Source organism: Mytilus trossulus, chromosome 14 (genome assembly GCF_036588685.1).
Source record: "Mytilus trossulus isolate FHL-02 chromosome 14, PNRI_Mtr1.1.1.hap1, whole genome shotgun sequence".
Lineage (NCBI taxonomy): Eukaryota > Metazoa > Mollusca > Bivalvia > Mytilida > Mytilidae > Mytilus > Mytilus trossulus.
Genome location: NC_086386.1, coordinates 52,114,799 through 52,141,933, shown reverse-complemented (window position 1 = coordinate 52,141,933; position 27,135 = coordinate 52,114,799). Strand labels below are relative to the sequence as shown.

The 27,135-nt window shown below is 31.9% G+C and overlaps 1 protein-coding gene across 1 annotated transcript; it reads right to left on the bottom strand.

Annotated features, from left to right (window-relative positions):
* Positions 1-25,791, bottom strand: LOC134697864 (rabankyrin-5-like). The gene is made up of 4 exons (XM_063560152.1): positions 25,718-25,791; positions 25,206-25,270; positions 5,842-6,015; positions 1-2,705 (listed from the first exon to the last, which is right to left on the bottom strand). The coding sequence occupies exons 1-4, from the start codon at positions 25,789-25,791 to the stop codon at positions 1-3; spliced, it is 3,018 nt and encodes a 1,005-aa protein (XP_063416222.1).
* Between the last annotated feature and the right edge of the window lie 1,344 nt (positions 25,792-27,135).

Below are 27,135 nucleotides of genomic sequence, written 5' to 3'. Positions count from 1 at the left end.
TTAAACTATATTTGCGTTGTCTAAAAGCTCAACAATACTACTGAATCCATTTTTCTTTGCAATGGCTACAGGAGGCGTTCCAGAAGTATTGGTTATGTTGATTTTTGCTCCTTTACTAAGCAATATCTTAACTATTTCAATTTCACCGTTGTAGCATACTTTGTAAAGAGGAGTTTCACAAAGAACGTCTACTGAATTTATATCAGCCATTTTCTCAATCAATGCTTTAACAACCTGTATATGATTGTTCATACAAGCGGCATGAAGAGGGGTTATTCCACTTTTATTCGCAAAATTGATACAGGCACCATGTTCAACTAATACATTGACTATATCCACATTTCCAGCGGTGCAGGCATATTCTAAAGGGGAAGACTTGTCATTGTCACATTGCGTCACATCTGCATTTGAAGTAAGAAGTGTCTGAACCACATTTATATTATTTCCTTTACAGGCTAACATAAGGGGCGTTATTCCATCTGAATTCGAAATATTTACATCAGTCTCTAAATTGAGTAGCATCTTTACTATTTCATTGTTACCTTTTTCACAACTGAATAAAAGAGCCGTCCATCCATTTTTATTTCTCTGTTTGTAGCTGGCATTCTTCTCCAAGAGAATATTTACAACATTATGATGCCCGTAAGAACAAGCTATGTGCAATGGTGTCATCTTATCCTTAGTTTTAGAATTAACCAAAGCACTTTGGTCAATTAACAATTTAATAATAGGTTCATTTCCATGTCTACATGCTACATGAAGTGGTGACTCGACTGTTTTCTCCTTAACATTCACGTTAGCAAGATTTTCTATCAAAATTTCTACTATTTTTATACTTTCTTTTTCACAGGCTGCATGTAGTGGTGTAGAACCGGTTGATGTGCTTTGATTTATATCTGCCTTATATCTGATAAGAAGTTTCACAATTTCTGTATACCTCCCGATACATGCATAATAAACGGGAGTTCTTTGAAACATATCCAATGCATTTATATTGGGACGGTTTTGATGGCAAATTAGTAACAAAGAAGCTGTATTATACTGTCCATTCAAGCAAGTTAAATGCAACGGTGTCAAACCATTTTTATCTTGTATATCGACATTAGGATGATGGTTAAGCAGTAATTGCACGATTTGGGTAAAACCGTTTAGACACGCTATGTGAAGAACACTTTTGTGTTCTCTTGTCGTATACGTTTCGTTGATTTGAACTAAGTCACCCTTCAAATTGGTCAAATGTGCAACGACCAGGATTTCGTTATTTTCACATGCATATAAAAAAGGTGATACCTTTTCTTTGTTTAAAATGTGAACATGTCGACTATATGCAACAAGACATTTGACTGTTTCAAGATGACCATTTAAGGATGCTAAGTGCAAAGGTGTGTTTCCGTCTGCATCTGCCTGATCAACAATTCGGGTGTCGATCTTAATAAAATGAGAAACATAATCTTCATAACCTAACGATGAAACAATATGAAGTATAGTAGACAAACCAACTAAATTCGTTTTCCACGGAATTTTCGGTCTTATTTTATTTATGTGGACTAACCATTTCTTTCTGAATATTGTAAAGTCATTTTGATTATTTCCAAAAACCTCACTATATTGTCCTTTGTCAAGTTCTCTTGTTAGACGTGTGAAATAAGCCTCTTCATACTCCGATTTAACTTTTATGACAGTTACGGTCTGTTGTTCGTCTATACATGCCAATCGTACTTGATTCTGGAACACATCACTGTTACAGTACTTCAGTACTGATATAAGAAATGTTTTAGCAATGCAATAAAGAACTATATTTTGCATAGTTTCATGGATAAATTCGAAACGGTCGTTATCAACCTTTACATATGTGTCAGTCAAAGCTACGAGATGGCTTATTATAAGTTTTTTTGATGGACATGTTTGAAATCCAGACTCTGCAAACAGGGTTTTGATCCACTCCTCTGATTCAATGTCATTAAGAAATGTTTTTTTGTTGATTTTTTGTTTGATAGCAAGCACAGCTAGAGAAATATAACGTGCTTGTGATTTTTCCTCGTAATTATTGATTTCTTCTTCGATGAATTGAACGGGCATGGTGAACAAGCTTGTACTTGCACCAACGTTTATCGATGAAAAGATTGAACATAAAGAGGGGAAAAAACTATACATCATTAACATTTCGTCATTTAACGGCTCAACGTCACCTCTGTCAATGTATGCCTCAAAGATTTTTCGTTTTTCTGACAGAGTTAATCTCAACTCTTTTGTATGTAAATCGCACACGAATGCTGAAAATGCAAAACGCTTGTACTTTTCCGGATGCCAAATAGACTTTCTACACGTTAGTATAACTTTAGTTTGATCGTTATTATGTAAAATCTTTTGAAGTAATGGACCTTGTTTTTCCAATGAAACCCCTTCAGCCTCATCGAAAGCATATTTTCCGATAAAGTCATCGATGATGAATATTTGGTTTGTACCTGGTTTATAACATTGAGTTATATCTGATAGCTGTATGGCAGGCACAATTGTATAACCATATTCGTTCTGTAATCTGAATGCTATGTGATAAGCATACGCTGATTTACCCGTTCCTAATGGGCCTATGATAGCAATTACATTTTTTGTCTGAATGTGCTGATATAGGACCTTTGCGGCTTTTGTTATAACAATTTTATTGAGCACATTGGACCAATGTTGAAGTATTTCCTTTTGTAATTCTGTAAAATGAAAATAAATTCTGATTTTGTAATGAATAAAAATATAAACATCTATAGGTTGCATTTCTGTAAATATTGACAATGCAATTGACCATAGGAACTCCTTTTACGGCTAAAACTTTACTACTTTCATTATGAAATTTTGGATAAAATCTTATCCTAGAATTGAAAGTTTATATGCACTACAATTGTTTTCAAAGGTCAAAATATAGGGCTGTGCGGCATTTTTCAATGTTTATACAACCTGAACTTTTCAGAGTTTAAACTAACACTAATTTCCTTAACTGCCCCTACCTCGAATGAAGGGTTACCACAGATTTCAATGTAAACAATATGCACATGTATATTTACTGGTAACATTCTCAAATTATGTCTCTATGGAAAGGAACACAGAAAGCACAACAGGGAACCTGTATGTAAACACAATTAATTGTCTATGCATATTCAAGATCTCCCCAAAGGGGGGGGGGTTTGGGAATTAGCTGTATTTACAAAGTGCAACCTATGCATACACGGTGTGGCTATTATACGGACTATTATGTGAAATACACGACATATTTATGGGAAATGTTATATAAAAATAGTTGCTATTTCAACGTCTGTAATTTGAATACACTCTTTCTTACCAGGACTTTACCATAACAGTACCTCATCTCACAATTACATTACATGATTTATTGTGTTAAACTATAAAGGTGACTTGACCTTAATCTTATTCTATTTTTATAAAGGAATTGATTTATATAACTGATGATCATGCAATCTCATTTATAATCTAAATAGTTCAAGGTAAAACCAAAGCGGAAATTGAACGTTATCTAAAAGAGATAACTTCAAACAAATGTGCAAATTATGACTTTGGCATATTATAGTTTTGAGTAGAAAAACCTAAATGTTTCATAAAATCTTAATTTTTTAAAAGTAAAATTACAGAAAAAATTACATAATACAAATTGTATTTCATGTCAACAACAAATTGATGTATGGATAGAACATTATCTTACAAGAACACGCATCCCTAATGTCATTTTTTTTTTATGTCAATCTTTTATGTATAACAAAAGTTTATACAATGCTAATCATTGAATGTGTGTTGAAAGTCTGTAACATAAACGATGTATTACAAGTATCATAAAGCATAGCTTTATCAATGATCACTAAATTTGAGGTCATTATCATGTAATACAGTCAAGGCGGACATAGACAACTATTGCTTATGTGTTGTTAAAGGTATACGATAAACTGAGAAATAAATTATAAGTTTTATAACGAGTAAGAATGCGATATCACTTGATATCAACTCGAATTATTTAATAATAAACCAGCTCTCGGCAATATTTATTTATATATAAATTAAATAACGAGAATTTATAGCAAGCGATATCCAATTTTCACAACTTGTATATCCTATTTGTCTTATGGTCAACACTCTAAAAAGTAAAATCAAATAAGAACTGAACTGAGAAAAATTCAAAACGGAAAGTCCCTAATTTAATGGCAAAATCAAATGATAAAACACATCAAACAAATGGACAACAACTGTCATATTCCTGACGTGATACAGACATTTTTAAATATAGAAAATGGTGGATTGAACCCGGTTTTCCACTTAAAGAAGGGTGTCAACCTAAACATTCTGCAAAGTGTTTATCTAGACTTTTGCGCATTCTGGTATGACGTCATTTGTCATTTTACGGTATCAAACTATAACATCAGACATTGTATGACTTTTTGTACGCTTCAAAATTGTATTAAAACGTGACAAAAAGAAGATGTTCAGGTGACATTTATGAGAGTTTTGTATTATATCGAAGAAAGCACATATGTCCGTTGACATGGACTTAACCTTTGAAATTCATCGTCTTGACCTTTGAAAGTCATCAGCGAACAGACAATGGAAGTGCCGTAATATCCTTTAGTGTTTCTGAATAAGCCTATCAAGTTAACGCAGATGTTCGTATTCAAAACATGTACCATTAACAAATCAATTAATATACAACATATACAAAGTTTCCCATCTGCTTTTAGAATCTGTGAAACGGCACTAATCACGGAAGTTTAACTACGATCAGTGATCCATGCAGTAGGTAGAGGTAAGTTAAATCCTGTCTTTCGGATATGAAGGCGAAGAAATGAACATATAAACTAAATCTATTTAAACTACTACTACTGCATGCATATGAAATATTCATATGACAATACCTGTAGAAAAACAAGACTATGGGCAAATGACATAGCATAAAAGGGAAGAAGCATCCAGGTTTCATATCTTGGGAAATATATACAATATTAGGTCAATGTCAACAAAATATCAACTTTTTAGTATGAGGCTCAGAAACTAGGGAAGGGCGAGGTTATACTGAGCCCTTCTCCAGTTTTGCGCCGAGTACAAAAAAAGTTTATATCTTTATGAAATTGACCTAATGTTGTTTTTATACTGCAACTTAAATTAAGACATTAATAGCTTGTTAAATCGTAACACAAATATCAAACTTATTTTCATCTCGTAATAGACCTATGATTGTGGAGAAAACGTTCCATAATGAAATTGACATACAAAATATAGCTGTGTTACTATATTTAGAAAATAAACACAACTAGTTGCAGTATCAAGCTTTTTATACTGCAACTAGTTGTGTTTATTTCCTCAATATAGGTACATAGCTATATTTTGTATAATGTCAATTTCATCATGGAACACTTTCTCCACAATCAATGGTTCATCAAGGGATGAAAATAAGTTTCACATTTGTGTTACGATTTAAAAAGCTATCAATGTATTAGTTTAAGTTGCAGTATGATTTTTTTTAGGTCAATGTCATAAAACTATAAACTTTGTTGTACTCGGCGCAAAACTGGGGAAGGGCTCAGAATAACCTCGCTCTTCACGAGTTTCTGAGCCTCATACAACAGTTTATATTTTTCTTTCAATGACCTAATATTATATTTTTATAGACAAGGTTAACAACGCAACTGAAGTCACAAGCTAATAATAAAACATTTGTGTCACATAACGTGACTGTTGTTCCAGGCAAGACAAACAATGTCATGTTTTTTTTACATTTAATTTGAACAATTCACCATCTAGACTAATCGTGCGCTCAAAATTAGATGATAAATTGTTTTCTATATTTACCTAGTACATGGTGTGGCTCATTTTCTATATTATCTTTGAGTTTGCTTATTTCGTCCATTAATTTCTGTTTTTCAAAATCATTTGCCTCAATTTGTTTTTCCAAATTGGACTTTTCATTTGCAATAATAGAGGCAACCTTTTCCTCAACGTCTTGTACTGGAATTGTCTCGAAATCTACAAAATACAATTTATGCTGAAAATATTATACTGTTCATTATAACGTATGTCTCTACATATGTATTGCAGTTCTTCGATAAGATTTTACATTCATACACGCCTCAAATAACTCAAAGTTTACCACAAGGACGACTTAAATATGGTTACCTTTGTCGTTCTTCCGACCGACAGGAAAACTTCTAATTGTTGGGGAGTTATGAAAAAGTAGCCACATGTAGTAAGAATCGGGAAGATCTATCCTATCCCCAAAAAGAATATTGTGCTTAGCTATTAATAAGCTTACTATTATAAAACACTAGCGTAATATTGTGTCCCTGTCTATCATATTCACGTTGATCGAATTCACAATGATCCCAAAGGTATTTTGACCACCTGTTATGAATAAACTGGACGAATTGTCCGTAAATAATGATATAAACAATATAGTTTTAGATATCAACAAAAAATTTAGAGATGCGGCGGCAGAAACGTTTGGGAAAGTAAATAAACATAAACATTTTTACAAACATGAAAATTCAAAATCTTGGTTTAATAGAAAATGCTCGATGAGTAGAATTTTTTTTGATAAACCTCGAAAGAGATATAGTTTTTTTTTTAAATGCTGAAAACAGAAGTAAAATGAGACAAGCTAGTAAAGAACATAAAATAACATTAAATATTTTTTTTGCAAACTACCAACAGAGAGCTGCTGATGAGTTGCGTAACATTTCTAAAAAGGATACAAAAGCTCTATGGAAAATCTTTAATAATCTAAATGATAGTAAAAAAAAAGATAACAATGACGATATATCTCTAAAAGCATTGTATGATCATTTTAGAGTACTAAATGAAACTGTTGAGACAGAAAATGATTTCGAACAAGATTTGGAATTTGATACTCAATCAGACGATGTTGAGTTATTTTTAAACAGTCCATTAACAGAAGATAAAATTAAAAAAGTTGTTTCAAACTTAAAAAAATGGCAAAGCTTCAGCTAGTGATGAAATTATAAATGAGTATATAAAGAATACCATTGACGATTTAATTCAAATTTATGTTAAGCTATTCAATTTGATTTTAGATACTGGAATTGTTCCAGACAGTTGGTCTAATGAAATAAGGATTACTATATTTAAAAATAAAGGATCAAGATCTGATCCCGAAATGTACAGAGGAATCACCTTGAATTCATGCTTTAGTAAAACTTTTTCTGCTATGTTGCATTACAGGTTAAATAATTATGCAGATCACGTAGACCTGATTTCAAAGTCACAAGCAGGTTTTCGTAGAGGATTATTTACTGTTGACAATATATTTGTATTATATTCTTTAATTACTATACATTTTTCATTTGGTAAGAAGCTATTTTGCACCTTTATAGACTTTAAAAGCGCTTTTGACACTGTATGGAGGTCAGGATTGTGGCAAAAAAATGCAAAAATCAAACATTAAAGGTAATCTATTTAATGTGATCTATAATATGTATCAAAATATAAATACATGTGTCAAGAAAGGAAATGAATTTTCCGAATTTTTTATATCTCATACAAGTGTAAAACAAGGTGAAAATCTATCACCTTTTTTATTTCCTTTGTTTCTAAATGATTTAGAAAGTTATTTTGTGGAAAATAATATAGAAAGTCTAGATAATATTTCAAAGCTGTGCTTGGAATCATTAGAAATGTATGTAAAATTGTTTATTATACTGTACGCAGATGATACTGCGCTATTGTCTGAAAGTGCACAAGGATTACAAAGAAAACCTTGTATTTTTTGAAGAATATTATAAAAAATGGAAGCTTAAGATTAACAAAAGCAAAACCAAAGCAGTGATTTTTAGTAAAAGGAAAGTAAAAAGAAATCAGAATGTTATGATATATGGTGACAAAATTGAAATAGTTGATTCCTACTGCTACCTTGGTGTACTTTTCAATTACAACGATAGCTTTTGTACAGCACGAAAAAGACTTCTTGTTCAAGCACAGAAGTCTGTGTATGCTCTTTACCGAAAAATAAAAAAAATATATTCCCATCGATTTGCAGCTAAAACTTTTTGACTCATTGGTTAGTCCTCTTTTATTATATGCTTCAGAGGTATGGGGATTTGAAAATAAAGAAAGCATTGAGAAAATACTCCTACAACTTTGCATAAACATTTTGAAATTAAGAAGCAGTACACCAAATTATATGGTGTATGGGGAACTCGGAAGATTCTCCTTGGCAAAACTCAGATGTTCTAATTTAAAAATTCCTGTAGAAACGGGAAGATGGTCCGGAATTCCAAAAAATACACGAATTTGTCATCTTTGTGGAAAAAGAAAATTATAGAGAACTCCTATATTAAATTTAAAAAAAAAAGATTTATACCCGCGAGCCCCCTGAACTATGATTAAATGTTGCGTTAAATGAATAGAAGTACGAACCCGTGCGATTTCGTTTCATTCTGTTAAAACAATCTTGCAGGACAGGCAGCTCCAAAAGAAATACTGAAAATAGTTTTAACACATTTTAATCATTAACATAATGCATTTTATACAAAACTCTTATTTATGTTACCCTAAACAATGTATGATTATGTACAAAAGTCAGTATTCATTCATTATAAAGTACCTTACATCATACATACTGGGTAGTCAAATTGATAGAAATGGGCAGTTGATTTAACATTCCCGTTTCCATTTTAATAAATAGTACAAAGTTAAGTGGCTCATATACACATTTCGATTGGAGAATATTGCTTCAATTATGTTCAGGACTAAAATATTGCCATTTTCTAACATGATACAAACTACAAAGAACTGACCAACAAAATTAACAGAAAGTATGTCAAATACATGGATTACTACCATTACTTTGCACCATGAGATATTTTCCTCAAACTAAAAGGAGTTTTTTAAATGTAAGAAACAATGCATTCCATTTTATCGTGTTTATTTATCTCAACTTGCTCGATTCGTTCGTGTATGTAACAAATTACTTGATTTTAACTAAAGAAATCTCTGTATTACGGAAAAAAGTATTACTGTAACACAAGGGTTTTCGATATCACCATGATCACTATCTTGTCAAAATATTTACTTAATTTTTTCATCGATACAAAGATATCATTTGCTTAAATTTATGTGTGTATATTGTTTCAATTCATTCCAAATTGCATCCAACAATGTCATATTTAGTGCACGAATACAAAGAAAAATTTTGAAAAACATCTATACAAAACACAATATTGAAGTCCCAGTCATAACAGATGGTACGATTTTTGGCGTAGAACATCTATAAAATAGTTGTCTTGGCACTGTCGTGCAAAATGTCAAAAATATATTTCGAGTGGTCACATCAGCTTCAACATGTCCACGATGGGTACACGACAAACAAATGAATTGTAAAAAGTAAAATCACAAAAATACTGAACTCAGAGGATTTGATTATGGACTTTCCGATTAAATTATCCTCTGAAATCAGTATTTTTGTGTTTTTACTTTTTACAATTCATTTTTTTGACACCGACCTACTATTATATAGGAAGACCCTATTTATTGCGTATCATTTGCCATTTGCTTTCAATATTTTTCAATGTCATTATAAGTTCGGTCCAAGTAAACGACGTTTTTGTATTAGTTATATAACCGTTCAGCGAATATAAACAAGGATGCTCCCGAAAAGAAAAATTAGAAAAAAGAAAGGTGGTAGAAGTAATCGTGGATGATGTTGACTAGACGGAGGACCCCCTACTACAAGCTGCAACATATGACGATTTGGAAACTACTAGAGACAACTCTGCTGATAATGTAGTCATTGTGACGGGGGACGGGAACGAAAATATGTTGCACAACGAACGTATCACTTTTGTACGACAGACAATCAATGCTGTGCTAGCATCGTACGAAAATTTGTATTCGTGAGACAAACGTGAGACTGTATCACGGGTGTTTTGCGACAGTAGTACGATTGTTAAATATTAAAATGATTTATGTTGGTACACACGTAGCGCTGCATAGATGTGTCGTGAGTTCTTTGTGACCAGGTCTTAGACAGATTTGATAGGCAAAGTTGAATAGCAATTTTTAATTGTAGACCATCAATGATTTAAAATCAGATTGAATTAGCAAATTCTTGTGATGTCTATATAACCAAAAGAAAACAATTCGAGACAAATTCCCCAACGCATCACATTTTTAATGTTACTGTGCATTCATTTTTATTCGTTGGGTTCCAATTTTCGTGGCAATTTTTTTTAACCAAATTTAAACCGAAATTAAATGTTTTACGAATAACACATTTTCTATAGGCTGATATGCAGACTTCGGTAAAATTACGAAATTAAATACCATGAACTTGCCAGCTTTCTTTAATCCACGAAAATTGGCACCAACTAAAATAAATGAATCTACAGTATTGTAAATCATGAACAACTGTTGGTAAAATACCTAGAGGTTTAAAGAGCCAGTGTCGCTCCCTAGGTATATGCGTATCTTCGACAATTTTAAGATACGGATTTAAATACGAAAACCCGATGTCAAGAGGGTAGCTATGTAAAATGAACATTCGGGTAGATATTGCAAAGATGACTATACCAAATATAGATACCCTGTCACTTATGATAAGAACATTTTTTTAAGGTCAACGGTCAGTTGCCGGACAGAAAGATCGCTACAAAAAGTCTGATATGTATCTTGTAACATATCACATGTCCAACCGAAATATAAAACGTCATACAAATGGAATATATATTCGACTTCAGATTATCATTCATGTTCTCAGATTTCTCAAACGTTCGTTGCCGGCGTTACTCACCTAGTTCTGAAAGCATAATCCCCAACATTACCAAAACTGGAACGAATGCAGACTTTCCATACGCTGAAAAAGGAATTAACTAAGTTAAGTCCATACTGAGATGATCTTACTGCTCACTACATGTAGACAGATTGTATTGTTTCGAAATCTCCTGTCCTCAACTTCATAAATAAGCGCCAAGTACGCCTTTTGTTTATAATCTTGTCTATCAATTGTATAGTTTATAATATATAACTAACATCATGAACTCGCATGAGTTAGGTTCAGAACTACTGATTATATTATTATATTTTAATATTTAATAGTTTAAAATGTTCTAAGCTCTATTGATAAACGACTGTCTATAATTCGGAAGAGATTTGTTTGCAGATCTGGTTGAAATCTATCATTACAAAGCAGTGACTCCATGTTTTGCATATGTCTGTGATTTGATATGTAGCCTATTTTTAGGGAACGCCACAGCTGCCTTATGATAACAATAACCATATATTAAGGGTAGAGATATATCACGAAGAAAATGTTATATACTATAACGGCATTTGACTATAATACTCTGTCAATTTGCTATATCACTAACTTGAAGGTCAATTTATATAGTACTATAACGCCATTTGACTATAATACTCTGTCAATTCTCTATATCACTATGGTCAATTTATATACAATAACGCCATTTGACTATAATACTCTGTTAATTCGCTATATCACTATGGTCAATTTATATACTATAACGGCATTTGGCTATACTACTCTGTCAATTCGCTATATCACTATGGTACATTTATATACTATAACGGCATTTGGCTATACTACTCTGTCAATTCGCTATATCACTATGGTACATTAACATACTATAACGGCATTTGACTATAATACTCTGTTAATTCGCTATATCACTATGGTCAATTTATATACTATAACGGCATTTGACTATAATACTCTGTTAATTCGCTATATCACTTTGGTCAATTTATATACTATAACGGCATTTGGCTATACTACTCTGTCAATTCGCTATATCACTATGGTACATTAACATACTATAACGGCATTTGACTATACTACTCTGTCAATTCGCTATATCACTATGGTCAATTTATGTACTACAACGGCATTTGACTATAATACTCTGGCAATTCTCTATATCACTATGGTCAATTTATATACTATAACGGCATTTGGCTATACTACTCTGTCAATTCGCTATATCACTATGGTAAATTTACATACTATAACGGCATTTGACTATAATACTCTGTCAATTCGCTATATCACTATGGTAAATTTACATACTATAACGGCATTTGACTATAATACTCTGTCAATTCGCTATATCACTATGGTAAATTTACATACTATAACGGCATTTGACTATAATACTCTGTCAATTCTCTATATCACTATGGTCAATTTATATACTATAACGCCATTTGACTATAATACTCTGTTAATTCGCTATATCACTATGGTCAATTTATATCCTATAACGGCATTTGGCTATACTACTCTATTAATTCGCTTTATCACTATGGTCAATTTATATACTATAACGGCATTTGGCTATACTACTCTGTCAATTCGCTATATCACTATGGTACATTTATATACTATAACGGCATTTGGCTATACTACTCTGTCAATTCGCTATATCACTATGGTACATTAACATACTATAACGGCATTTGACTATAATACTCTGTTAATTCGCTATATCACTATTGTCAATTTATATACTATAACGGCATTTGACTATAATACTCTGTTAATTCGCTATATCACTATGGTCAATTTATATACTATAACGGCATTTGGCTATACTACTCTGTCAATTCGCTATATCACTATGGTACATTAACATACTATAACGGCATTTGACTATACTACTCTGTCAATTCTCTATATCACTATGGTCAATTTATATACAATAACGCCATTTGACTATAATACTCTGTTAATTCGCTATATCACTATGGTCAATTTATATACTATAACGGCATTTGGCTATACTACTCTGTCAATTCGCTATATCACTATGGTACATTTATATACTATAACGGCATTTGGCTATACTACTCTGTCAATTCGCTATATCACTATGGTACATTAACATACTATAACGGCATTTGACTATAATACTCTGTTAATTCGCTATATCACTATGGTCAATTTATATACTGTAACGGCATTTGACTATAATACTCTGTTAATTCGCTATATCACTTTGGTCAATTTATATACTATAACGGCATTTGGCTATACTACTCTGTCAATTCGCTATATCACTATGGTACATTAACATACTATAACGGCATTTGACTATACTACTCTGTCAATTCGCTATATCACTATGGTCAATTTATGTACTACAACGGCATTTGACTATAATACTCTGGCAATTCTCTATATCACTATGGTCAATTTATATACTATAACGGCATTTGGCTATACTACTCTGTCAATTCGCTATATCACTATGGTAAATTTACATACTATAACGGCATTTGACTATAATACTCTGTCAATTCGCTATATCACTATGGTAAATTTACATACTATAACGGCATTTGACTATAATACTCTGTCAATTCGCTATATCACTATGGTAAATTTACATACTATAACGGCATTTGACTATAATACTCTGTCAATTCTCTATATCACTATGGTCAATTTATATACTATAACGCCATTTGACTATAATACTCTGTTAATTCGCTATATCACTATGGTCAATTTATATCCTATAACGGCATTTGGCTATACTACTCTATTAATTCGCTTTATCACTATGGTCAATTTATATACTATAACGGCATTTGGCTATACTACTCTGTCAATTCGCTATATCACTATGGTACATTTATATACTATAACGGCATTTGGCTATACTACTCTGTCAATTCGCTATATCACTATGGTACATTAACATACTATAACGGCATTTGACTATAATACTCTGTTAATTCGCTATATCACTATTGTCAATTTATATACTATAACGGCATTTGACTATAATACTCTGTTAATTCGCTATATCACTATGGTCAATTTATATACTATAACGGCATTTGGCTATACTACTCTGTCAATTCGCTATATCACTATGGTACATTAACATACTATAACGGCATTTGACTATACTACTCTGTCAATTCGCTATATCACTATGGTCAATTTATGTACTACAACGGCATTTGACTATAATACTCTGGCAATTCTCTATATAACTATGGTCAATTTATATACTATAACGGCATTTGGCTATACTACTCTGTCAATTCGCTATATCACTATGGTAAATTTACATACTATAACGGCATTTGACTATAATACTCTGTCAATTCGCTATATCACTATGGTAAATTTACATACTATAACGGCATTTGACTATAATACTCTGTCAATTCGCTATATCACTATGGTAAATTTACATACTATAACGGCATTTGACTATAATACTCTGTCAATTCTCTATATCACTATGGTCAATTTATATACTATAACGCCATTTGACTATAATACTCTGTTAATTCGCTATATCACTATGGTCAATTTATATCCTATAACGGCATTTGGCTATACTACTCTATTAATTCGCTTTATCACTATGGTCAATTTATATACTATAACGGCATTTGGCTATACTACTCTGTCAATTCGCTATATCACTATGGTACATTTATATACTATAACGGCATTTGGCTATACTACTCTGTCAATTCGCTATATCACTATGGTACATTAACATACTATAACGGCATTTGACTATAATACTCTGTTAATTCGCTATATCACTATTGTCAATTTATATACTATAACGGCATTTGACTATAATACTCTGTTAATTCGCTATATCACTATGGTCAATTTATATACTATAACGGCATTTGGCTATACTACTCTGTCAATTCGCTATATCACTATGGTACATTAACATACTATAACGGCATTTGACTATACTACTCTGTCAATTCGCTATATCACTATGGTCAATTTATGTACTACAACGGCATTTGACTATAATACTCTGGCAATTCTCTATATAACTATGGTCAATTTATATACTATAACGGCATTTGGCTATACTACTCTGTCAATTCGCTATATCACTATGGTAAATTTACATACTATAACGGCATTTGACTATAATACTCTGTCAATTCGCTATATCACTATGGTAAATTTACATACTATAACGGCATTTGACTATAATACTCTGTCAATTCGCTATATCACTATGGTAAATTTACATACTATAACGGCATTTGACTATAATACTCTGTCAATTCTCTATATCACTATGGTCAATTTATATACTATAACGCCATTTGACTATAATACTCTGTTAATTCGCTATATCACTATGGTCAATTTATATACTATAACGGCATTTGGCTATACTACTCTGTCAATTCGCTATATCACTATGGTACATTAACATACTATAACGGCATTTGACTATAATACTCTGTCAATTCTCTATATCACTATGGTCAATTTATATACTATAACGCCATTTGACTATAATACTCTGTTAATTCGCTATATCACTATGGTCAATTTATATACTATAACGGCATTTGACTATACTACTCTGTCAATTCGCTATGACGTTAAGCACGTTATTGCGTCAATGCCGTGAAATGCGACAGAGCAATTTGATAAATAGCTCTTCAATGAAAACTAACTAGTTCAGCTTTATGAAATTTGTATCCATAGATTAGGTTTGTATTACTGTTTCCAAAAATATTAAAAATATTCTTTAACTTTTCATAATAGTTTCAAATAATGATACAAATATTACTAAAACGTCAAAAATATGCGTGTCAGACGTAACAAATTATTCGAAAAATAACTTTTGCGGGAATTTTCGTGGTCTTATAAAAAGTTTAAAATCATCGACAATTCGCATGAATGATAAACGTCTAATATAATTTATGACGCCATTGCTGTTTTTGTGTTGATCGAACGGTAGAAATTTATTTTTTCAAAAATGAATAATCCTCGCCATGGTCAGGTTTCTGAAAATGGTAAGTTATCAAAATTTATCGCTTTTTAAAATATCAGATGATATTAAATTTTGTTTTTATAAATTTTTCCTACAAATGTGTTTAGATAGACCATTTCAAATCCGGAATTTTACAGCACTCGCACCACAAATAAAAACGCATTGGCATGGGGAAAATGTTTTGCAAGATTGTCCAATGTCGAATTTCGCCGCTTTTTACAAAAACACTGTCAGTTTCAACGTCATTTTATTAAATATTCAATTTGTAGAATATAAAACAGTGCTTTTTCGTAATTGTGCTTTCACCCCACAATACGAAAACATACTTTTTGATCAGCTGTTAAGTCGAAATGACTTCGTTTTTTAACAAATCAAATGTCTTGCAACTTTGTCCACTGAGCAATTTTCTTACGTTTTGAACGTTTTCGATTCAACGCTATACATATATGTGTTTTCAAATTATTTCTAAAAGTTTGTTCTTTGTTTTGGTGTTAAACACCACATCATGTATAAGCGACATTTGTTGTATTATATTGACCTGTCATCAAAGGTAGGAGAAGCCGGACATCAGGCGACCTTAAGTTAAAATAGTTGCAATAACTGTCGATTAGGATCGGAGTCGAACAAATCTCGCCACGAGCGTATCTAAATTTACCATGCTTTTTATCACTTTATATTAACTCATTAGGCCAATCCTCCTCCTAGGCTATCAAATTTTAAAGCAGTTCGTATTATCATATGATATATGAACGATTTTCCAATGTTTTAAATAACAAGTACGGTTCGATTTTATGTTTTAAGATCAGAGGACAAAACAAAACAACCAAATTACAAATTTCGAAAATAGATAGAATCATAGAAACCACGATAAGAACTACAATATATAAAAGTAGTTATAATCAACTAGAAAATGAATAATTATCTAAAATGAAAAATAAACATATGGTAATTTGTAAATAAATAGGTAAAATATTAATTACAGAACAAAGAATTTCATATCCGAGACAGAGAATTAAATATTGTAAAGAGATAAAGAAACTAAAAAGAAAAGAGCAAAAACATAAAAGTTACAATAAATATAAAGAAAAATACAACACAAGCCGAATCAGAAGTCCGAAAAAATTTGCTTGCGTATCTACCAGTAGTATATATTTCATACATATTCAAGACTTTGAAGTATCCATATCGATCAAAAATGATTACAATCAAAACGAACAAAGTATACTCGATTACTGACGTAAAACGTCAAATTTAGACGTTACCAATTGGGACGCAATATCGTGCGTAACGTCTATATCACTATGGTAAATTTACATACTATAACGCTATTTGACTATAATACTCTGGCAATTCTCTATATCACTATGGTCAATTTATATACTATAACGCCATTTGACTATAATACTCTGTTAATTCGCTATATCACTATGGTCAATTTATATACTATAACGGCATTTGGCTATACTACTCTGTCAATTCGCTATATCACTATGGTACATTAACATACTATAACGGCATTTGACTATAATACTCTGTTAATTCTCTATATCACTATGGTCAATTTATATACTATAACGGCATTTGACTATACTACTCTGTCAATTCGCTATATCACTATGGTAAATTTACATACTATAACGGCATTTGACTATAATACTCTGTCAATTCGCTATATCACTATGGTCAATTTATGTACTACAACGGCATTTGACTATACTACTCTGTCAATTCGCTATATCACTATGGTAAATTTACATACTATAACGGCATTTGACTATAATACTCTGTCAATTCGCTATATCACTATGGTCAATTTATGTACTACAACGGCATTTGACTATAATACTCTGTCAATTTGCTATTTAACTATGGTGAATTTATATACTATAACGGCATTTTACTTCAATACTCTGTCAATTTTCTATATCACTAAGATACATTTATATACTATAAAGACACATTGATACAACATGAAGTTAGCTTTTTCATATTATTCTTACAGACTGTCATTTAACTTTGCTTTAAAGATAATATTTCATACTATGAAGACATCTTTATATAACATGGAGCTACATTTTCATTTTGATTTGTCATTTTAATAAACTATCATGTGATATTGCTACGTCATAAAGATGCATTTCAAACTATAAAGATATTGTAATATAGCATAAAGATATTTTTTCATACTACTTTCACGTCTCAGTATGTTATAACAATACATTTGTATACTATACAATCATCTTGATATAGCATGGAACAATTTTGTCATAATATTATGTCATGCACTATCTTATAAAGACAAAATTTTAATATCAAGCTATTGATTCTTATATCACGAGATGTCATATATATACCAGTAGACTATTTTGTTACGCTATAAGATCATTTCACCGTACCATAAGACCATTTTACAAATATATCATACCAGAATACAAAAATATTAATAGCGGCGAAAATTACCCGCGAAATTCATCAGCAACATCGATTGTAAAAATTTAAAAAAAGACCGTGAAGGAAATTGTTTTGCGGAACTTAGGAAATCGCTTTCAAGATGAGCGAATTTATCGATTTTGGCGATGCGGAGCTGAAAAGACACGAAAGGCGACATGTACAGTAGTAATATAATAAATTCTTTTTTAAAGAGGGTACAGTAACTCTAGCCTGAAATTTTGTTACCACAAATTTCTTAAAACTTTTACTAATTTTTTCCATAGATATAATTACAGATTTGGATTTGAAGTTTGTTTGTGCCTTTAGAAAACTTGTTTCAAACGGGATAGCACATCCTCATCTTTACTGATGTTGATTTTTAAGTTTAGAAACGATTTTAGTTAACTTATCGATCCTCTAAATACTAGTATACTTATTCTAAAAGGTTACCAATTCAAAACTGTAATTAGATCGATAAATATTTTTTTATTGGTATTAATAATGATTTCGTTATCAGTAAATTAAAAGCAAACTAAATATTTCAATAATGTTATATACAAACACACATTCATGGATATATGTAAAAGCTGTCGATACCTGTATCATGGCATTGTACAAGGTCGTATTTTCTCTGACTGTGTATGACGTCTTTACACCGGCTAAATCCATTGTATGTTGGATGTGTACTGATTGATAATTTAGTCTAAGATGTGTGCTTTTTTTATTGTAGTTGTTGGTGACTTTGACCTTGCTGTTAGTAACTACGAGTACTCTCAGATCTGTGCTAAGCGTCTTGTTGTTGTTGAGATGTACAAGTATCCGGCCACGTTCACTAGTATTTGTAGTATTTGTATTTCTTCAATCCATCTAATGAGTTAAGCCTATGTCAACTGATTTTTATAATTCGTTCTTATATTGTAGGGAATCGACTGTTAATTTTCCAAGGTTAGGGGAAGGTTGAGATCCCGCTAACATGTTTAACCGTGCCATACTCTTTATTTATGTTTCTGTCCCAAGTCAGGGGTCCATATTTTAGTAGTTGTAAAAGTGAGAATGGAAATGGGGAATGTTTCAAAGAGACAACAACCCGACCAAAGAAAGAAAAAACAGCAAAAGGTCACCAACAGGTCTTCAATGTAGCGAGAAATTCCCTCACCTGGAGGTGTCCTTCAACTGGCCCCTAAACAATAATATACTAGTTCAGTGATAATGAACGCCATACTAATTTCCAAATTGTGCACAAGAAACTAAAATTAAAATAATACAAGACTAGCAAAGGCCATAGTCTCCTGACTTAGGACAGGCGCAAAAATAATGCGGCGAGGTTAAACATGTTTGTGAGATCTCAACCCGCCCCCTATACCTCTAGCCAATGTAAAAAAGTAAACGAATAACAATACGCATTAGCTTGTTTATGTGTTTCATATTTATAATTCGTTCATGTTTTTGTACTTAAAATAGGTCGTGAGTTTTCTCGTTTGAATTGTTTCACATTGTCATTTTGATTATTTCTGAGTTTTTATAGCAGACTTTGCGGTATGGGATTTGCTCATTGTTGAAGGCCGTACGGTGACTTATAATTTCTGTGTTATTTGGTCTCTAGTGGAAAGTTGTCTCATTAACAATCAAACCACATCTCCGACTTCTTTATATCAGATAGTTACAATAAGCGAATCTTCCCTGAGTTTACTTAAAGCACGTGTTTGTAAATTATTGCCAGGTACGGTGCAAAATGTATACAAGCGTTCCAACTTGCCCCGTAGCCAATACAAGTTAGCTGTATTTTTGAATATTAGTATTAACAAAAAGCTGAGAGCCAGATTGGTATAAACAATTATGTTTAAAATGACAGTATAGTTAAAATAATAATGATCTGTAAATGAAGTTAACAAATCAAATGAATGCTAAAAGTTGATAAATCTTTACTTTTCTATTTATTTTACGAATTTGTATAGGTTTTATAATTAAGATTCTTAAAATACATAACATTAAATTTGCATCAAAATTCGCGTATGCGAAAGTGTTACTTTTGTTCCATTTTGGTTTGGTTTCATAAGGTGTGCTGAAGAAATGAATACCAAAGTGACAAGAGGGAAAACTTGAGAACAGAAACACAGCCATGAACACCCAGATTTGTGGCTATGAACAATACTTGGCTTTTTTTTTGAGTTTATAGAAATGACATTTATTTTTCAATCTTATATATTGAAATGTTACTTATTATATACTTATCAATTTGTTTTTGTCCCGGCCGATAAAGCTGCTAATAATATTATTATTGTTTGACGTAAATTTTTTACATTGAAGTTCTGAAAAAGGAAATCACCAATTCACCAACATTCCAAATGACTCCATTTTCAGAAAACGAAATCTGTAACAAACATAAACTTTTAGCCACCGCTTTACAAGCAGAGCCAAATACAATGAAAGTCCTAACTATGTATTGGCTTCCGAAGCTACACAAAACCCCTTACAAATATAGATTTATTTCGTCTTCAAGCCATTGTTCAACTACTAAATTATCTATTATTCTTACCAGCACACTTGGTACAATTAAAAACCTTATAATAAATTGTTCAAATAAGGCTTTCGAAAATAGTGGAATAAATTACTTTTGGAGTGTCAAGAACTCGTTGGAAGTACTTGATAAATTGCATGCTCATATTGGTGATTTTGAATCTGTTCAAAGTTTTGATTTTTCTACCCTGTATACCACATTGCCTCACATTATCATTAAGAAAAATTTCCCACACCTAATTAAATGGGCATTCAAAAAATCAGAATGTGAATATATATGTTCAAACTCTTTTAGGTCATTTTTTAGTAGCAATAAACAAAAAAACTATGTTAATTGGACATGCTTTGATACTATATATGCCCTTGAATTTTTACTAGATAACATTTTTGTTTGCTTTGGGGATTCCGTATATCGTCAGATTATCGGAATTCCAATGGGGACTAACTGTGCACCACTTATTGCGGACTTCTTTTTGTATTGTTATGAGTTACAATTTATGACAAAAATAAGCAAAGACCCATCAAAACAACATCTGATAAACAAATTTAATAATACTTTTAGATATTTGGATGATATTTTGGCTCTCAATAATGACGACTTCAGTATGTATATTAATGAAATTTATCCTGCTGAACTTACTTTAAATAAAGCTAATACTAATAATGACCACTGCCCTTTCCTCGATCTTGATATCTATATCACTAACGGAAAGCTGAATACTAAAATTTATGATAAAAGGGATGATTTTTCATTTCCTATCGTTAATTATCCGTTTTTAGATGGTGACGTTCCCTTGTCACCATCTTACGGTGTTTATATATCTCAACTTGTACGATTCGCTCGTGTTTGTAACAATGTTTTAGATTTTAACGAGAGAAATTTATGTATTACTGAAAAATTATTACACCAGGGTTTTCGATATCACAAACTAGTCAAAACTTTTACTAAATTTTATCATCGGTATAAAGACATCATTCGTAAATATAGCTCAACATGCAGACTTTTTATACGTTCAGGTATTTCACATCCAATTTTTTATGGAAATATTCTTTATAAAGCAAAAAGGTGTCAGTATTCACCTCAGAAACTTACAAAACCTTTAAATAGACTGATTAAGAAGGGATATAATTACGATACTGTTGTCAAGTCATTAAAGATTGCATATTTTGGCGTTAATATTGAGTCACTGATAAGGTCTTTGCGTCGGAACTAAAAAAAAATATTCTAAAAACAGTTGTTGGCATGACACGGGTTATGTTCTTCTCATATATGCTATGATGGTATGATACTAAACCCCTAACGGGAAGGATTGTGCCTGATGTTCATATGATGAAATCATAATCTTTCAGTCAGTTTAATTGAAGTCTGGAGCTGGCATGTCAGTTAACTGCTAGTAGTCTGTTGTTATTTATGTATTATTGTCATTTTGTTTATTTTCTTTAGTTGCATCTTCTGACATCAGACTCGGACTTCTCTTGAACAGAATTTTAATGTGAGTGTTGTTATGCGTTTATTTTTCTACATTGGTTAGAGGTATAGGGGGAGGGTTGAGATCTCACAAACATGTTTAACCCCGCCGCATTTTTGCGCCTGTCCCAAGTCAGGAGCCTCTGACCTTTGTTAGTCTTGTATTATTTTTATAATAGTTTCTTGTGTACAATTTGGAAATTAGTATGGCGTTCATTATCACTGAACTAGTATATATTTGTTTAGGGGCCAGCTGAAGGACGCCTCCGGGTGCGGGAATTTCTCGCTACATTGAAGACCTGTTGGTGACCTTCTGCTGTTGTTTTTTATTTGGTCGGGTTGTTGTCTCTTTGACACATTCCCCATTTCCATTCTCAATTTTATTAGCAGTGCTGTTAAGCAGGAAGAGCATGTCTGATATGTGTAGGAAAAATGCGTCCTGGAAGGATGAAATTTCGTCTTCGCAGACTGTTTATTAGAGCACTTGAAACGTATACAATCCAACTAATTATGTATGCCTTGTATGAAACATGCTCATATTCAAACCACCATAAACCTTTTTGGAATCGAGCGTCACTAATGAGTCTTTTGTCTTTTAGACGAAACGCGCGTCTGGCGTATATACAAAATGTAGTCCTGGTATCTATGATCAGTTTATTTACTCCTGTTCCGATATGAATGTAATATTTGTTACTGGATCTTAAACACTAGCTCATCATTTTCATCCATTTTTATTTCAATTAACAATCCAATCTTAAACTTAAAATTCAACGGAATATAGTATATATATATATTTCTCATCGATGTTTAATATATATTTGATTAATTTTTATTTAGTTTCGTTTATTTCGGTTTCTTTCGTTTGTTTCTATTTCGTTTCAACCTTTATAGGTTCCCTATAGTGTTGTTTTTTCATGTCTGATGTTGGTGCGGGGATTTTCGTTCGGTTTTGGTACGTAAATCAAAGATTAACACCCGAACACTTCTTTTTTGAAACAACTTCAAATAATAAAAAATCGAGACATAAATGCCTCCGGGTGCGGGAGATTCTCTCGCTGCATTGAAGTCCCATTAGTGGCTTTCGGCTGTTGTCTGCTCTATGGTCGGGTTGTTGTCTCTGAAACATTCCCCATTTTCATTCTCAATTTTATTTCAGCGGAAAATGCTTACATTTTTTCAGCTTAATAATATGTGAATAGGTAGATTATATCAGTAATATATATATAATATTACACAAAAAAAGTTCCAATTACTTGTTATTAAAAACACCCGGTATTTTTTTTCCACAGCCGAAATTGCTTGGCTATGTTTCTATCCACAACCAGTCCCTCTTCGACACTTTGGTAGTCATTTTTTAACAAACCAAATGAAACCAACCAAAATATGAAAATGTTTAATGTAAAACAGGCAAATGTTTAATGTAAAACAGGCAAATGTTTAAATGCTATACATTTTAAAACCATGATTATACGGTAAGGGTAGCATACATGAACCCCAATGGTACCCTTTATCAATTGAGCATTGAAGTGCACCCAACCACCTTTCTGGCCCGACGATGTCTTTGTATTTAACGCTAGGAAATTCGTAAAATGTATATAGAAAATTAAAGATTCATCGACTTTCAGCATTGATTTGTTAACATCATTTTACAAATCATTATGATTTTAACAATAATGTCATTTCAAACATCTACCGATCTGGACTATCTCTCAGCTTTTATTTAGTTATAATAATATTCAAGAATACGGCTAAATTATCATGGGTACAGGGGAAGTTGGTACAAGTTACAGATTACACATTTTTCACCGTACCTTTCAACATGATTTGCAAACAAATGCTTTAAGTAAACTCTCTAAAAAAGGTTGCTTACATGATAGTTAAAATTTGGCAAAAAGGATATAAGCCTGCATCTTTTTGTTGTAAGCTTGTAAGTTATTTAGTTTTCGTTTGTTCATTTTCAGGAGTACCAACATGCATAAAATTGAGAATGGAAATGGGGAATGTGTCAAAGTGACAACAACCCGACCAAATAAGAAAACAACAGCAGAAGGTCACCAACAGGTCTTCAATGTAGCGAGAAATTCCCGCACCCGGAGGCGTCCTGCGTTGCATTTCGTGTCGCTCTAAGTCTTTTCAACTCCGAATCGCTGTGGACAAACAGTGGCGGATCCAAAACTTGTTTATATTTACAATCGACATACTAGTATGACAATTATATCGAAGTGATTGTATAGTATACATATGTATTGTTATAACATAGGTGACAAAGTAGTATGAAAAAGTTGCTTTATAGGGTGAAATGTATCTTTATGACGTAACAATATCAAATGATAGTTTATAAAAATGAAAAATCAATATGAAAATGTAGCTACATGTTATGTCAAGATGTCTTCATAGTATGATATATTATAGCTAGCTATAAAACCAGGTTCAATCCACCATTTTCTACATTAGAAAATGCCTGTACCAAGTCAGGAATATGACAGTTGTTACCCATTCGTTTGATGTGTTTGGACTTTTGATTTTGCCTTTTGATTTTTGATTTTCCTTTTTGAATTTTCCTCGGAGTTCGGTATTTTTGTGTTTTTACCTTTTATCTTCGTAACAAAGATAAATGACAGAATAATATGAAAATTGATAAAAAGATACACCAAATTTCAAATCATTGTCTTCAAGCGCGACAGACAGACAACAGAACATGCAAATCTAAATACTAAGCAACACCAATCCACTAAATAAGGGGGTGGATTTTTGCAGGTGTCAAATTGTTCTATCCATTACTCCAAAACTAACATCATACATCGACGATTGTTATATAAGGGATTATCTTCTCTTCATCGAATAAATATTAGTTACCATATTAACATTTATCATTTTGAAATAGATGCATTTTTTAAAGAGTTAACTTTTCCAGGACCTGTATCAGTAATTTTAAATAAAATTCAAACATTTTATTAACAAAATTCAAATTTGACATACGATCAACATACCTTTAACATGATAGCCAAACGCTGAATAGTCTGTGGATAATGATATTCCAGAATCTTTAGACAACCTGACAAAAAAATTGATAAATAAATAGAGCGTGAACATCGTATTCTATACTAAATTATTGATTATATATGAGACAATGATGGACAATCCTGTCAATAAAACTACATTCGTCTAGAGATATACATTAATTTTAGTAGATTTGTCGATTCATATGTTCTATCACTTTCAAATATGTCTAGAAAAAACATGGGATAAAGTTTGCATTTTAATCCTATTTGGATTATTTTAAAATCTATTTAATTATCCAATTCAGATTACTATTTCAAGCTGAAATATCTTCATTTATACTAGACTGTTAAGCCTTTTGATAATATGCGAGGGGGTCCAACTTATACATAGTATATCTAAGAATAAATAGTTATGTGTTACATATAGTTCATAATTATATTGTATGCCTTGTTATGTTTCGGAGTTGAGTGTGACGTCCATTTTCGTTGGACTAATATACATTTTTACCATTCCAGATACAGATCTATTGGTAGCCTTTGGATGCTCTTTTGTCGACACGTAATCTGTTTCCATTCTCATTTTTTTTAAATTAAATTTGATAATATATATGTATGACTCAAATCTATGGTGGGTTCCAAATCTATGGCAGATTCCTAATTTATGGCAAATGTGAAGTCATCCCATCCCAAATCTTTGGCCAGTTTTGTAATTTCCTAATCTATGGCGGATTTTTGTTGCTACCAAATGTAAGGCAAATTTTGAGCAAATAGAAAACATATATGGTCAATGATTTGTCTGCAAAAAGTGGAATTGTACGTCATATCTATAAACATTTGTGAAATAATGGTCAACCAAATCGTGATCATGGTGATGGTAAACATTTTTTTTGTGTAAATGAAGAATAATTCTTCAATACAGACTTCAGGATTAAAAAACAATATATATATAATCATTGTATCTATATTTAACCCATTCACTAAACCAACTAGTAAGTCCCTTTATAAACAAAATGATAAAAAATTAAAAATGAACAGTTTGAATTTTCAAATAATATTTATTTCATCGTTAATACATCTTTGTTTATTTGTTTACAATTTAAATCAAAAAGGTATCCGTTTATTTTATCTTTTACTTAATAAACTTTGCCAGCTGCAGGTAGTAAAATATTTACTATAACTCTTTTTTATAATCCGGTACTGAAAAAGTGGTGCCCTAGCTTGTTCATCGCGGGTTTAGGCCTGTGCAGCACATTTTGTCCCTCTTCCTAATAATAGCTAGGTCACACGTTCCTTTAAACCATTCGCAAACTGTTGTCCAGATGATAATACCCTAATCTTGAATCGTGTTTAAATCTATGGGCTCTGATATCGTTTGGGGCGGTGACCAGGTAATATTGCGTTATTCCATTGTGTCGCAATTTAAAGATCTGCCATAGATTTGGAGAAAACAAAAATCTGTCATAGATTTGACTTGTTTGGCGTTTGTAACGTCACATTTGCCATAGATTAGGAATCTGTCATAGATTAGGAATCTGCCATAGATTTGGAACCCGCAATAGATTTCAGTCCTACACACACATATATATATATATACTAGAACACACCCGTGATTCGCGGGTCTGTGACTGAATTCAATTAATTTGTCATCTGATAAAGTCATGTCGATTGTAAGATGCACAGTTTTCTCTGCTTTCAACATCTTTCTGTTTGGACCCGTCGACCTGGAACTTATCAATTATTGGTATTAATAATTTTATTTGGAAAACAAAAGGGCCTGGAAAGGAGTATTTTTTAATCAACAGCATTGTCCTTTATGAGTTATAAATAAAGTTGAATTCTTTGATTCGCTGTTTTACGTCATTTCAGCAAATAGAAAATTGTACATGCTGTACCTATACGCCTTATTTTAAGTCCAGTT

Excerpts from the sequence above, each read along its gene's own strand:
- LOC134697864 (XM_063560152.1), bottom strand. The coding sequence starts at position 25,791 with ATGGAAACAGATTACGTGTCGACAAAAGAGCATCCAAAGGCTACCAAT. Across the intron at positions 25,271-25,717 it reads GTATCTGGAATGGTAAAAAT|GTTGTCTAAAGATTCTGGAA; the intron begins GTATATTAGTCC and ends TTTTTTTGTCAG. Across the intron at positions 6,016-25,205 it reads GTTTGGCTATCATGTTAAAG|ATTTCGAGACAATTCCAGTA; the intron begins GTATGTTGATCG and ends TGTATTTTGTAG.